This window comes from Eleutherodactylus coqui, chromosome 10 (genome assembly GCF_035609145.1).
Source record: "Eleutherodactylus coqui strain aEleCoq1 chromosome 10, aEleCoq1.hap1, whole genome shotgun sequence".
In the NCBI taxonomy this organism is placed as follows: domain Eukaryota; kingdom Metazoa; phylum Chordata; class Amphibia; order Anura; family Eleutherodactylidae; genus Eleutherodactylus; species Eleutherodactylus coqui.
Genome location: NC_089846.1, coordinates 55292672 through 55308224, shown reverse-complemented (window position 1 = coordinate 55308224; position 15553 = coordinate 55292672). Strand labels below are relative to the sequence as shown.

General features: G+C 44.4%; 1 protein-coding gene across 1 annotated transcript in view; it reads left to right on the top strand.

Moving 5' to 3' along the window:
• Positions 1 to 15553, top strand: part of LOC136580440 (dystrophin-related protein 2-like) — a 121482-nt gene that overhangs the window by 56009 nt on the left and 49920 nt on the right. The window contains exon 19 of the mRNA XM_066581017.1: positions 15394 to 15459. Within this exon, the coding sequence (XP_066437114.1) occupies positions 15394 to 15459 (66 nt within the window). The remainder of the gene's footprint in view (positions 1 to 15393; positions 15460 to 15553) is intronic.

Sequence of the window (15553 nt, the reverse complement as noted above, 5' to 3'; positions counted from 1 at the left end):
GTAGGGGGAAACAATGTGCCACAGCAAAATGTATCGCTGCCAATATGCCCATCAAAGTCAGGCGGGGAGACTATCATAGCCAAGGATAATGTATTAGCGAATTATCGCAAAATGTTCTGGCAGATGCCAGAAATATATGAAGATAATCCCCTATTTAACCCACAATGGGGCGGGAATTTGTGAATACGACATATGTCAGGAGTAACAAGAAAGATGTAGAAAGAGCTATCAATTTAAAAAGACGTTGAGAGTTACGCATCAGCGATACCTAGTCAAAGGAAGCAATTGAAATTTAGCGTCGCGTTTAACCCCGCAGGGGTTACCGTATTTAACCTAAAGATCCAGGCTGCCTCTTTTCTAAGGAGCATCTTGTCAATGTTGCCCCGTCTGGCATTCGTTCGTAGTTTTTCAATTCCCTGGAATTTCAAATCAGCTAGATTGCCATTATGTACTTCCAGGAAGTGGTCTGCCAATGGTGTTTTTTCCCCGCGTCGAATATTCCCCACATGCCCCAGGATACGACGCCGGAATTCCTGAATAGTCTTACCGACGTAGTTCCTGGGGCATGGGCAAGACGCCATATAGACGATATTCCGTGTTTTGCAGTTAATGAAACTCCTGTTGGAATAGGTTTTGTTGGTATTGGCACTTGTGAACGTCTTGCTCTTCAGTATAAAGGTACACGCCTCACAGTCATGGCAGGGAAACGTACCACATGGTTTTAGGCTGCCCAACCAGTTTTCTTTTAGACACGGGGTTAGATGGCTCTTGACAAGATGATCCCTGAGGTTATGGCCCCTCCGGAATGTTATCATCGGGTATGTTGGTATAATGTCTCTTAGGTCAGGGTCATTGGAGAGGATGGTCCAGTAGTGTTCCAGGATATGCCGAACCTCTCTCGTTCCTGTATCAAAGGTCCCGATGATCCTTGAGGATCTCGGGTTATTGCGTTGTCTAGGGACTAAGAGATCTCGTCTCGGTTGTAGTTCTGCATTTTTCAGTGCGTCTTCAATTATATGGCTTGGGTAATCTCTTTCCAAGAAGCGTTGTTTCAGTGCTTCACTCTCTCTCTGGAAATCTTGCTCCCTCGAGCAGTTCCGTTTCACTCTAAGGAACTGCCCTTTTGGGATTCCTTTTTTTAAAGTAAAGGGGTGGTAACTGTCCCATTTAAGGAGGCTATTCGTAGCCGTTGCTTTACGATGCAATGTCGATGTAATTGATCCATCGATGTTTTTCTGAATCAATAAGTCAAGGAAAGCAATTGATTCGCTATTAATTTCCGAGGTGAGTTTAAGATTTAGGTTATTGGTATTCAGTGTTTCAACGAATCTATGGAAGGATACCTCAGAACCTCTCCAGAAGACCAAGATATCATCAATAAAGCGCAACCAGAGGGTGATATTTTCAGACCATTCTTCATTTGGGTATATGTACTTTTCCTCCCACCAGCCCAGGTAGAGATTAGCGTACGATGGGGCACAAGATGTCCCCATCGCCGTCCCCCTGAGCTGGTGGAAGTACTGGGTATCGAACAGAAAAAAATTGTGGGTCAAAATAAATGATAAAAAATTCAGGACGCACTGATTATGTTGCAGAAACTGTGTCCCTCTCTGTTCCAGAAAGAACCGTGTAGCCATTAAACCTCCCTCATGGGGGATGGAACTGTACAAAGATTCCACATCTAGTGTGGCGAGGAGTGTGTCAGAGTCAACAGAAATCCCATCAATCATTTGGAGAACATCCATGGTATCTCTAACATGGGATCTCAAGGATGTTACGAAGGGACGTAGTATCTCGTCTACGTAGGTACTCATGTTCTGTGTAAGGTTCCCAATGCCAGACACAATGGGTCTACCACGCAAGGGGTTCGTCCCTTTGTGGACCTTAGGTAGGGCGTAGAAAGTGGCCACAATTGGGTGTGTTGGATTCATATATGTGAATTCGTTTCTATCGATGCATTCTGTCTCTCGGGCCTTGTAGAGAAGTTCCCTTAGTTCCCTCTGGAAATGTATTGTCGGATCCGTAGCAAGAACCTTGTACGTGGCAGGGTCATCAAGCAGATCGTGACACATCTGTTTATATTCGTCCCTATTCATGACAACGACATTACCCCCCTTATCCGCTGATTTAATTATTAGACTTTCATTCGCTTTGAGTCTTTGTAGTGCTTCACTTTCACCTTGCGATAGGTTGGGGCATTTTTTGTGGGGCTTAATAATCTTCAGGTCCGCTGTAACTAGGCGCTCAAAAATATCAATCTCTGGACATGGACAAGCCGGAGGATTTGAGGTGTTAGGTGCCTTAAGATCTGTAAAGGGACCGGTTCCTGTTTCTCTCATATTTTCTTCCTCCAGGGCTTGAAGTGTGTCCAGGCCAGGTAGGTCCGTGACAGCGAGCCCCAGTTCTTTAGCGCGTTCTCGGTTTTTAGTGCTAAAGTATTTATGCCACCTCAACTTCCGAGTGAAGAGGGAGATGTCCTTCGCCCACACGAACGGGTTGTATTGCGTCGTGGGGACGAAGGACAGCCCCCTCTCCAAAACTCGTTTTTCGTCCAGGGTGAGGTGGTGGTCTGACAGATTCACTACCTGTAATTTGTTTGTAGGTGTGATCCCCGCCACGTTAGAGCCCAGAGGGGTGGTGGGTTGGTGATGTGGTGGTTTCCTACCAGTTCTAGATTTATTCGTTACTTTTCTTAGTCACTGATCTCTCCTCCCTCTCAGGAAGTATTGAGAGATCGGTTGTTCTAAGAAACCGGCAGGTTGTGTTGGTCTCCCACGTCTCCTTGATTGTTGTGCGAATGAGCCTCGTCTTTGTGGTCGTGTGGGTCGTCTGTTGCTGTTTCTCTCACTGTCTGATTGCTCAGGTTCTGAGGAGCTAATATCTGTCTCAGAAAATCTAACCCTATCCGTATAGACCCGGTTTTCACGAAAATCCTGTAGGTCTCTATTAAATTGTACGTGTTTACGTTCTTTAATTTGTAGAGTGAATTTCTCAATATTGGTCTGGAGAGTTCTTTCCTTAACTGGAAAATCTGGGTCTGAGGCGAATGTTTTGGTTTTGACTATCAAGTCATCCAATTTTTTCTGATTAATTGCTAATGTAGTTTTCTCCTCTTCCAGTAATAGCTTGATTAGTTGAAGGGAGAATGCGGTAGATTCATTCTCCCATTTCTTAATGAATTCTGGGTTCTTAATACGTTTAGGGGGTATAATCGGATTTCTGAGTCCTCTAGGTATGATTTTGTGCTCTTCGTATCGCTGAAGTCCCTGTACCTCCCACCAGTTTCTGGTGAATTCCCGGTACAGGGCCGTCAGTTCCTTAAAGCATGAATTGATAGAGTTCTCCTGAGATTGTCGGCTAAGTTCTCCTTCTGAGAACACTGCACCCGCATCTGACAGCCACTGAGTGGCAGTAAGGTCCCTCGAGAGGAAACCAGCCATACCAAGCGCAATTGTAACAGAAATCACAGTGGTATTTCAAATCTATATAATCATAGGACTGCCCTTCACAGATATAGATAAAATTAAAAATGAATCTTTTATTAATGAATTATTTAAAATTAGGGCCACATAAATCATATAACAAACACTAACGGACATGGACTGACAACATGGATCACTATGTGTGACTCAGTGACCAGATGGAGTGAGGGTCTTAGTACCCCTCGAGTGTCCAGTCGGGTTAACCCCTATTGACAAAATTAGGGGACTGGGTCACTGGTTAATAGCAAAGTGTCACAGTAAGAAATAGGTCAGAGAGATCTTAGGTTTCAGGTCAAACGTATCTGTCAATACTTCATAGTTGGAAACCCCTCGACCATTATTATCGCTAAATAAGGATTATATGGTTGATCATAGGTATATGTTACACCATACTGGATAAAGCGTCACTCATGGTACGTATATTTCAACGTTCATGTTGGAGGAATAATTCCCCTCAGTGAGTAAACACTCAGATATTCATATAAGTGTTCCAACGTTAGTAACCGGGTAGTCAAGTACACACTCCAGCATTCATTAGCAGGTAGGTGGCTACTGGAGTGTTTTTCGGTGTTTTAACACTTTTTAACGTATTAGTTCAGAGTTGTGTATTGATATCACACAGTGAGTGACTCGTCACTCATGGTACGTATATTTCAACGTTCATATTGGAGGAATAATTCCCCTCAGTGAGTAAACACTCAGATATTCATGTAAGTGTTCCAACGTTAGTAACCGAGTAGTCAAGTACACACTCCAGCATTTATTAGCAGGTAGGTGGCTACTGGGGTGTTTTTCGGTGTTTCAACACTTTTTAACGTATTAGCTCAGAGTTGTGTATTGATATCACACAGTGAGTGACTGCTCAAGTATTTAGTGTACATATTTCGAATAGTCACTCAGTGATCACTTAAGCGTTCATCAGCTGAACGTAGCGAGATAGTCGCTTCAGAAGTGAGTGATCACTACGGTGGCTCTTCGTTCAGATGTTAGCTCTATTGCGAAGTTAATTTCCTATAGGGATAGGGTGTTGGCTCAACGCGTTTCTCCGTCCCTATTCGGGGCGGTTCTTCAGGAGCGGGGCTGAAGATAGCCCTACAATCTGTGTAATAATCCCTATGAATCCTATTATAGTAAATAAGACCCTTGTTTGTAGTCCCAGATTTTATAAAAAGGAAATAAGACAAGGTTCTCCTCCTATTGCTTCTCCCGTCTCGGTTCAGAGACTTAGCGTAAAAGGTCACTTTGCTAGGTACAATAGCAGACGGACCAATGGTAGCCTATAGATATATGGCTAGCAGTTTTACTAATTGCACTGAGACCAATTAGCATATATAGGTCTCACGGCAAGTATGAGAAAATTAGATATCTCAGCTCCCCATTCACAGAGGGAATCTCCAGGGACAATTCCTTCAAAGGCGCAATATGCGTCCAGCCCCAAGATATATAGAGCTAGACGAATAGACCCGTATGCTCAAGTCTATAGGTCCTGGATCAATACCCTATTGCGGCCTAAGCCTGTAAATTATTGTCAAATAGGGTTAGATCAATCCTCCCAGGCGCCCAAAAAAATGAGTAGGTAGTGCTGCCCCAGATGCCGCACAGGGCTGCGCAGCCCTACAAGTAAGGGGAGGTAAGTTGCGGGAGAAAGAGAGGAGAAGAGGTATAGTGCCTGCGGCTCTGATGGTGAGCGGCCGGCAATGAAGTCCCAGAGCTCACAGCAGGGATTAAAAAGGGTCATAGCTCCTCCTATTTCCGGGGGCCTGTCATTAATTAGCCAATAGGTTCCCTTGTGGGGCGGATTTGTGCTTATCAGGATACATAGCAGTGTACTACATCTGTCAGCACACTGCCTGTGTCACCTGTAGTAGTGCATATTATAGTCCGGATCATAGCTCTTCTGACCGTGCATCCGAAGCAGCCTGACGATTCACAGATATAAGGCTACGATCGGCAGCACGGGCAGACAAACCGCACTTCCGCGTTCCACGCTGGAACGCATGCAACGGTGCCTGGTGACGTCATCACGTACCGTGCGCCCCCATTGGACAAGGGAGGAGGGGGACGGCACCACGATGTCAGGCAGTGTTGGAGGCAGTGTCACTGGGCGGAGCCGGTACTGAGAGAGGTGTGTCACTCAGGCAGCCTGGGGGCGGTTTATCCGCTCTGTCGCTGCCTTTACGAACAGTGCAATGGCGCTTCCGCGTTCCACGCTGGAACGCATCATCCGTTGCGGGATGACGTCATCGCGCTCTATACACAGCGCTTACCCGAAGGGGCGGCAGCGCGATGTAGTCACTAGAAGACTGAATCCGTGGGTGGAGTATGCACGTAAGAGGTGTGTTTATGACGTAGGCAGTGTGGAAATCGTTGCACTGCTGTATCTCAACGCCCCCAAATGCTCGGTCTGTAAAGCCGATAGCAAATGGGGCACCGTTCAGATCAAATAAATAATAGAGATCTTGTTATCCAGAAGTAACCTCCTTAAGAGGGGCAGTGATGGTAGAGTCTGTATCAGGTTGCTATGAGTAACAGACTACTCATGGTAGGGAACCCAAGGTGTATATATTTCCCATAAAGTGATAGTTTCTGGGATGTTGGTTATATCAAGTATGTGTACCCCAAATCAGTAAATTGTAATGGTACGAATAGTAGTTTATGCATATAGGTAGGGGGAAACAATGTGCCACAGCAAAATGTATCGCTGCCAATATGCCCATCAAAGTCAGGCGGGGAGACTATCATAGCCAAGGATAATGTATTAGCGAATTATCGCAAAATGTTCTGGCAGATGCCAGAAATATATGAAGATAATCCCCTATTTAACCCACAATGGGGCGGGAATTTGTGAATACGACATATGTCAGGAGTAACAAGAAAGATGTAGAAAGAGCTATCAATTTAAAAAGACGTTGAGAGTTACGCATCAGCGATACCTAGTCAAAGGAAGCAATTGAAATTTAGCGTCGCGTTTAACCCCGCAGGGGTTACCGTATTTAACCTAAAGATCCAGGCTGCCTCTTTTCTAAGGAGCATCTTGTCAATGTTGCCCCGTCTGGCATTCGTTCGTAGTTTTTCAATTCCCTGGAATTTCAAATCAGCTAGATTGCCATTATGTACTTCCAGGAAGTGGTCTGCCAATGGTGTTTTTTCCCCGCGTCGAATATTCCCCACATGCCCCAGGATACGACGCCGGAATTCCTGAATAGTCTTACCGACGTAGTTCCTGGGGCATGGGCAAGACGCCATATAGACGATATTCCGTGTTTTGCAGTTAATGAAACTCCTGTTGGAATAGGTTTTGTTGGTATTGGCACTTGTGAACGTCTTGCTCTTCAGTATAAAGGTACACGCCTCACAGTCATGGCAGGGAAACGTACCACATGGTTTTAGGCTGCCCAACCAGTTTTCTTTTAGACACGGGGTTAGATGGCTCTTGACAAGATGATCCCTGAGGTTATGGCCCCTCCGGAATGTTATCATCGGGTATGTTGGTATAATGTCTCTTAGGTCAGGGTCATTGGAGAGGATGGTCCAGTAGTGTTCCAGGATATGCCGAACCTCTCTCGTTCCTGTATCAAAGGTCCCGATGATCCTTGAGGATCTCGGGTTATTGCGTTGTCTAGGGACTAAGAGATCTCGTCTCGGTTGTAGTTCTGCATTTTTCAGTGCGTCTTCAATTATATGGCTTGGGTAATCTCTTTCCAAGAAGCGTTGTTTCAGTGCTTCACTCTCTCTCTGGAAATCTTGCTCCCTCGAGCAGTTCCGTTTCACTCTGCTCTATATATCTTGGGGCTGGACGCATATTGCGCCTTTGAAGGAATTGTCCCTGGAGATTCCCTCTGTGAATGGGGAGCTGAGATATCTAATTTTCTCATACTTGCCGTGAGACCTATATATGCTAATTGGTCTCAGTGCAATTAGTAAAACTGCTAGCCATATATCTATAGGCTACCATTGGTCCGTCTGCTATTGTACCTAGCAAAGTGACCTTTTACGCTAAGTCTCTGAACCGAGACGGGAGAAGCAATAGGAGGAGAACCTTGTCTTATTTCCTTTTTATAAAATCTGGGACTACAAACAAGGGTCTTATTTACTATAATAGGATTCATAGGGATTATTACACAGATTGTAGGGCTATCTTCAGCCCCGCTCCTGAAGAACCGCCCCGAATAGGGACGGAGAAACGCGTTGAGCCAACACCCTATCCCTATAGGAAATTAACTTCGCAATAGAGCTAACATCTGAACGAAGAGCCACCGTAGTGATCACTCACTTCTGAAGCGACTATCTCGCTACGTTCAGCTGATGAACGCTTAAGTGATCACTGAGTGACTATTCGAAATATGTACACTAAATACTTGAGCAGTCACTCACTGTGTGATATCAATACACAACTCTGAGCTAATACGTTAAAAAGTGTTGAAACACCGAAAAACACCCCAGTAGCCACCTACCTGCTAATAAATGCTGGAGTGTGTACTTGACTACTCGGTTACTAACGTTGGAACACTTACATGAATATCTGAGTGTTTACTCACTGAGGGGAATTATTCCTCCAATATGAACGTTGAAATATACGTACCATGAGTGACGAGTCACTCACTGTGTGATATCAATACACAACTCTGAACTAATACGTTAAAAAGTGTTAAAACACCGAAAAACACTCCAGTAGCCACCTACCTGCTAATGAATGCTGGAGTGTGTACTTGACTACCCGGTTACTAACGTTGGAACACTTATATGAATATCTGAGTGTTTACTCACTGAGGGGAATTATTCCTCCAACATGAACGTTGAAATATACGTACCATGAGTGACGCTTTATCCAGTATGGTGTAACATATACCTATGATCAACCATATAATCCTTATTTAGCGATAATAATGGTCGAGGGGTTTCCAACTATGAAGTATTGACAGATACGTTTGACCTGAAACCTAAGATCTCTCTGACCTATTTCTTACTGTGACACTTTGCTATTAACCAGTGACCCAGTCCCCTAATTTTGTCAATAGGGGTTAACCCGACTGGACACTCGAGGGGTACTAAGACCCTCACTCCATCTGGTCACTGAGTCACACATAGTGATCCATGTTGTCAGTCCATGTCCGTTAGTGTTTGTTATATGATTTATGTGGCCCTAATTTTAAATAATTCATTAATAAAAGATTCATTTTTAATTTTATCTATATCTGTGAAGGGCAGTCCTATGATTATATAGATTTGAAATACCACTGTGATTTCTGTTACAATTGCGCTTGGTATGGCTGGTTTCCTCTCGAGGGACCTTACTGCCACTCAGTGGCTGTCAGATGCGGGTGCAGTGTTCTCAGAAGGAGAACTTAGCCGACAATCTCAGGAGAACTCTATCAATTCATGCTTTAAGGAACTGACGGCCCTGTACCGGGAATTCACCAGAAACTGGTGGGAGGTACAGGGACTTCAGCGATACGAAGAGCACAAAATCATACCTAGAGGACTCAGAAATCCGATTATACCCCCTAAACGTATTAAGAACCCAGAATTCATTAAGAAATGGGAGAATGAATCTACCGCATTCTCCCTTCAACTAATCAAGCTATTACTGGAAGAGGAGAAAACTACATTAGCAATTAATCAGAAAAAATTGGATGACTTGATAGTCAAAACCAAAACATTCGCCTCAGACCCAGATTTTCCAGTTAAGGAAAGAACTCTCCAGACCAATATTGAGAAATTCACTCTACAAATTAAAGAACGTAAACACGTACAATTTAATAGAGACCTACAGGATTTTCGTGAAAACCGGGTCTATACGGATAGGGTTAGATTTTCTGAGACAGATATTAGCTCCTCAGAACCTGAGCAATCAGACAGTGAGAGAAACAGCAACAGACGACCCACACGACCACAAAGACGAGGCTCATTCGCACAACAATCAAGGAGACGTGGGAGACCAACACAACCTGCCGGTTTCTTAGAACAACCGATCTCTCAATACTTCCTGAGAGGGAGGAGAGATCAGTGACTAAGAAAAGTAACGAATAAATCTAGAACTGGTAGGAAACCACCACATCACCAACCCACCACCCCTCTGGGCTCTAACGTGGCGGGGATCACACCTACAAACAAATTACAGGTAGTGAATCTGTCAGACCACCACCTCACCCTGGACGAAAAACGAGTTTTGGAGAGGGGGCTGTCCTTCGTCCCCACGACGCAATACAACCCGTTCGTGTGGGCGAAGGACATCTCCCTCTTCACTCGGAAGTTGAGGTGGCATAAATACTTTAGCACTAAAAACCGAGAACGCGCTAAAGAACTGGGGCTCGCTGTCACGGACCTACCTGGCCTGGACACACTTCAAGCCCTGGAGGAAGAAAATATGAGAGAAACAGGAACCGGTCCCTTTACAGATCTTAAGGCACCTAACACCTCAAATCCTCCGGCTTGTCCATGTCCAGAGATTGATATTTTTGAGCGCCTAGTTACAGCGGACCTGAAGATTATTAAGCCCCACAAAAAATGCCCCAACCTATCGCAAGGTGAAAGTGAAGCACTACAAAGACTCAAAGCGAATGAAAGTCTAATAATTAAATCAGCGGATAAGGGGGGTAATGTCGTTGTCATGAATAGGGACGAATATAAACAGATGTGTCACGATCTGCTTGATGACCCTGCCACGTACAAGGTTCTTGCTACGGATCCGACAATACATTTCCAGAGGGAACTAAGGGAACTTCTCTACAAGGCCCGAGAGACAGAATGCATCGATAGAAACGAATTCACATATATGAATCCAACACACCCAATTGTGGCCACTTTCTACGCCCTACCTAAGGTCCACAAAGGGACGAACCCCTTGCGTGGTAGACCCATTGTGTCTGGCATTGGGAACCTTACACAGAACATGAGTACCTACGTAGACGAGATACTACGTCCCTTCGTAACATCCTTGAGATCCCATGTTAGAGATACCATGGATGTTCTCCAAATGATTGATGGGATTTCTGTTGACTCTGACACACTCCTCGCCACACTAGATGTGGAATCTTTGTACAGTTCCATCCCCCATGAGGGAGGTTTAATGGCTACACGGTTCTTTCTGGAACAGAGAGGGACACAGTTTCTGCAACATAATCAGTGCGTCCTGAATTTTTTATCATTTATTTTGACCCACAATTTTTTTCTGTTCGATACCCAGTACTTCCACCAGCTCAGGGGGACGGCGATGGGGACATCTTGTGCCCCATCGTACGCTAATCTCTACCTGGGCTGGTGGGAGGAAAAGTACATATACCCAAATGAAGAATGGTCTGAAAATATCACCCTCTGGTTGCGCTTTATTGATGATATCTTGGTCTTCTGGAGAGGTTCTGAGGTATCCTTCCATAGATTCGTTGAAACACTGAATACCAATAACCTAAATCTTAAACTCACCTCGGAAATTAATAGCGAATCAATTGCTTTCCTTGACTTATTGATTCAGAAAAACATCGATGGATCAATTACATCGACATTGCATCGTAAAGCAACGGCTACGAATAGCCTCCTTAAATGGGACAGTTACCACCCCTTTATTTTAAAAAAAGGAATCCCAAAAGGGCAGTTCCTTAGAGTGAAACGAAACTGCTCGAGGGAGCAAGATTTCCAGAGAGAGAGTGAAGCACTGAAACAACGCTTCTTGGAAAGAGATTACCCAAGCCATATAATTGAAGACGCACTGAAAAATGCAGAACTACAACCGAGACGAGATCTCTTAGTCCCTAGACAACGCAATAACCCGAGATCCTCAAGGATCATCGGGACCTTTGATACAGGAACGAGAGAGGTTCGGCATATCCTGGAACACTACTGGACCATCCTCTCCAATGACCCTGACCTAAGAGACATTATACCAACATACCCGATGATAACATTCCGGAGGGGCCATAACCTCAGGGATCATCTTGTCAAGAGCCATCTAACCCCGTGTCTAAAAGAAAACTGGTTGGGCAGCCTAAAACCATGTGGTACGTTTCCCTGCCATGACTGTGAGGCGTGTACCTTTATACTGAAGAGCAAGACGTTCACAAGTGCCAATACCAACAAAACCTATTCCAACAGGAGTTTCATTAACTGCAAAACACGGAATATCGTCTATATGGCGTCTTGCCCATGCCCCAGGAACTACGTCGGTAAGACTATTCAGGAATTCCGGCGTCGTATCCTGGGGCATGTGGGGAATATTCGACGCGGGGAAAAAACACCATTGGCAGACCACTTCCTGGAAGTACATAATGGCAATCTAGCTGATTTGAAATTCCAGGGAATTGAAAAACTACGAACGAATGCCAGACGGGGCAACATTGACAAGATGCTCCTTAGAAAAGAGGCAGCCTGGATCTTTAGGTTAAATACGGTAACCCCTGCGGGGTTAAACGCGACGCTAAATTTCAATTGCTTCCTTTGACTAGGTATCGCTGATGCGTAACTCTCAACGTCTTTTTAAATTGATAGCTCTTTCTACATCTTTCTTGTTACTCCTGACATATGTCGTATTCACAAATTCCCGCCCCATTGTGGGTTAAATAGGGGATTATCTTCATATATTTCTGGCATCTGCCAGAACATTTTGCGATAATTCGCTAATACATTATCCTTGGCTATGATAGTCTCCCCGCCTGACTTTGATGGGCATATTGGCAGCGATACATTTTGCTGTGGCACATTGTTTCCCCCTACCTATATGCATAAACTACTATTCGTACCATTACAATTTACTGATTTGGGGTACACATACTTGATATAACCAACATCCCAGAAACTATCACTTTATGGGAAATATATACACCTTGGGTTCCCTACCATGAGTAGTCTGTTACTCATAGCAACCTGATACAGACTCTACCATCACTGCCCCTCTTAAGGAGGTTACTTCTGGATAACAAGATCTCTATTATTTATTTGATCTGAACGGTGCCCCATTTGCTATCGGCTTTACAGACCGAGCATTTGGGGGCGTTGAGATACAGCAGTGCAACGATTTCCACACTGCCTACGTCATAAACACACCTCTTACGTGCATACTCCACCCACGGATTCAGTCTTCTAGTGACTACATCGCGCTGCCGCCCCTTCGGGTAAGCGCTGTGTATAGAGCGCGATGACGTCATCCCGCAACGGATGATGCGTTCCAGCGTGGAACGCGGAAGCGCCATTGCACTGTTCGTAAAGGCAGCGACAGAGCGGATAAACCGCCCCCAGGCTGCCTGAGTGACACACCTCTCTCAGTACCGGCTCCGCCCAGTGACACTGCCTCCAACACTGCCTGACATCGTGGTGCCGTCCCCCTCCTCCCTTGTCCAATGGGGGCGCACGGTACGTGATGACGTCACCAGGCACCGTTGCATGCGTTCCAGCGTGGAACGCGGAAGTGCGGTTTGTCTGCCCGTGCTGCCGATCGTAGCCTTATATCTGTGAATCGTCAGGCTGCTTCGGATGCACGGTCAGAAGAGCTATGATCCGGACTATAATATGCACTACTACAGGTGACACAGGCAGTGTGCTGACAGATGTAGTACACTGCTATGTATCCTGATAAGCACAAATCCGCCCCACAAGGGAACCTATTGGCTAATTAATGACAGGCCCCCGGAAATAGGAGGAGCTATGACCCTTTTTAATCCCTGCTGTGAGCTCTGGGACTTCATTGCCGGCCGCTCACCATCAGAGCCGCAGGCACTATACCTCTTCTCCTCTCTTTCTCCCGCAACTTACCTCCCCTTACTTGTAGGGCTGCGCAGCCCTGTGCGGCATCTGGGGCAGCACTACCTACTCATTTTTTTGGGCGCCTGGGAGGATTGATCTAACCCTATTTGACAATAATTTACAGGCTTAGGCCGCAATAGGGTATTGATCCAGGACCTATAGACTTGAGCATACGGGTCTATTCGTCTAGCTCTATATATCTTGGGGCTGGACGCATATTGCGCCTTTGAAGGAATTGTCCCTGGAGATTCCCTCTGTGAATGGGGAGCTGAGATATCTAATTTTCTCATACTTGCCGTGAGACCTATATATGCTAATTGGTCTCAGTGCAATTAGTAAAACTGCTAGCCATATATCTATAGGCTACCATTGGTCCGTCTGCTATTGTACCTAGCAAAGTGACCTTTTACGCTAAGTCTCTGAACCGAGACGGGAGAAGCAATAGGAGGAGAACCTTGTCTTATTTCCTTTTTATAAAATCTGGGACTACAAACAAGGGTCTTATTTACTATAATAGGATTCATAGGGATTATTACACAGATTGTAGGGCTATCTTCAGCCCCGCTCCTGAAGAACCGCCCCGAATAGGGACGGAGAAACGCGTTGAGCCAACACCCTATCCCTATAGGAAATTAACTTCGCAATAGAGCTAACATCTGAACGAAGAGCCACCGTAGTGATCACTCACTTCTGAAGCGACTATCTCGCTACGTTCAGCTGATGAACGCTTAAGTGATCACTGAGTGACTATTCGAAATATGTACACTAAATACTTGAGCAGTCACTCACTGTGTGATATCAATACACAACTCTGAGCTAATACGTTAAAAAGTGTTGAAACACCGAAAAACACCCCAGTAGCCACCTACCTGCTAATAAATGCTGGAGTGTGTACTTGACTACTCGGTTACTAACGTTGGAACACTTACATGAATATCTGAGTGTTTACTCACTGAGGGGAATTATTCCTCCAATATGAACGTTGAAATATACGTACCATGAGTGACGAGTCACTCACTGTGTGATATCAATACACAACTCTGAACTAATACGTTAAAAAGTGTTAAAACACCGAAAAACACTCCAGTAGCCACCTACCTGCTAATGAATGCTGGAGTGTGTACTTGACTACCCGGTTACTAACGTTGGAACACTTATATGAATATCTGAGTGTTTACTCACTGAGGGGAATTATTCCTCCAACATGAACGTTGAAATATACGTACCATGAGTGACGCTTTATCCAGTATGGTGTAACATATACCTATGATCAACCATATAATCCTTATTTAGCGATAATAATGGTCGAGGGGTTTCCAACTATGAAGTATTGACAGATACGTTTGACCTGAAACCTAAGATCTCTCTGACCTATTTCTTACTGTGACACTTTGCTATTAACCAGTGACCCAGTCCCCTAATTTTGTCAATAGGGGTTAACCCGACTGGACACTCGAGGGGTACTAAGACCCTCACTCCATCTGGTCACTGAGTCACACATAGTGATCCATGTTGTCAGTCCATGTCCGTTAGTGTTTGTTATATGATTTATGTGGCCCTAATTTTAAATAATTCATTAATAAAAGATTCATTTTTAATTTTATCTATATCTGTGAAGGGCAGTCCTATGATTATATAGATTTGAAATACCACTGTGATTTAGGTTTATATAAGCCAAACCATAATCAAGTAACATCATCTGGAGACAGCTGTTTTGGGGTGGTTGTTCCTTATGCATTCCCATAGGTGGCACTACAGAGATGATATATTATCTCCAATTTGCATGCTTGTTTTCCCAGAGGAGTATTGCATGGCCTATATGTATTTGTTCCATTGAAATAATGAAAACCTGACAAAACTAAAGCAAACTAAAGACATTCCATTTTTTTTTAGAACTCATTTAGAGATGAGCGAGCATGCTCGTTTAAGTCTGATGCTCGATAAGACCGATGCCCTCTCGAGCATCAGCCTTAAACGAGCACGCTCGCTCATCTCTAAACTCATTGAAATCAATGGGGAAAAAACTGTAATGTTTCATGTAACTTTTTTTCTGGTTTTCCGCTCCAAACATGGAACAGAGATAAAAAGTCTTAACGTAGATGTGAATGAGCCCTCATTGAAGTGTCTATTTATGATCTTTTTTTTATGTCATGCCTATATGGTTTTCGCTGTTTTGCAGGCCAGTGTCTTCTCCAATGCTTCCTCATGCTGATACACATTCAAGGATAGAACACTTTGCCAGCAGGTCTGTATAATAAAATTAGCAATCAGTATTAGGGAGCTTTATTGATCTAAATTGCTGTTATTAGTTTTTTTTGTCTCCAGGGAAACTGATAAAT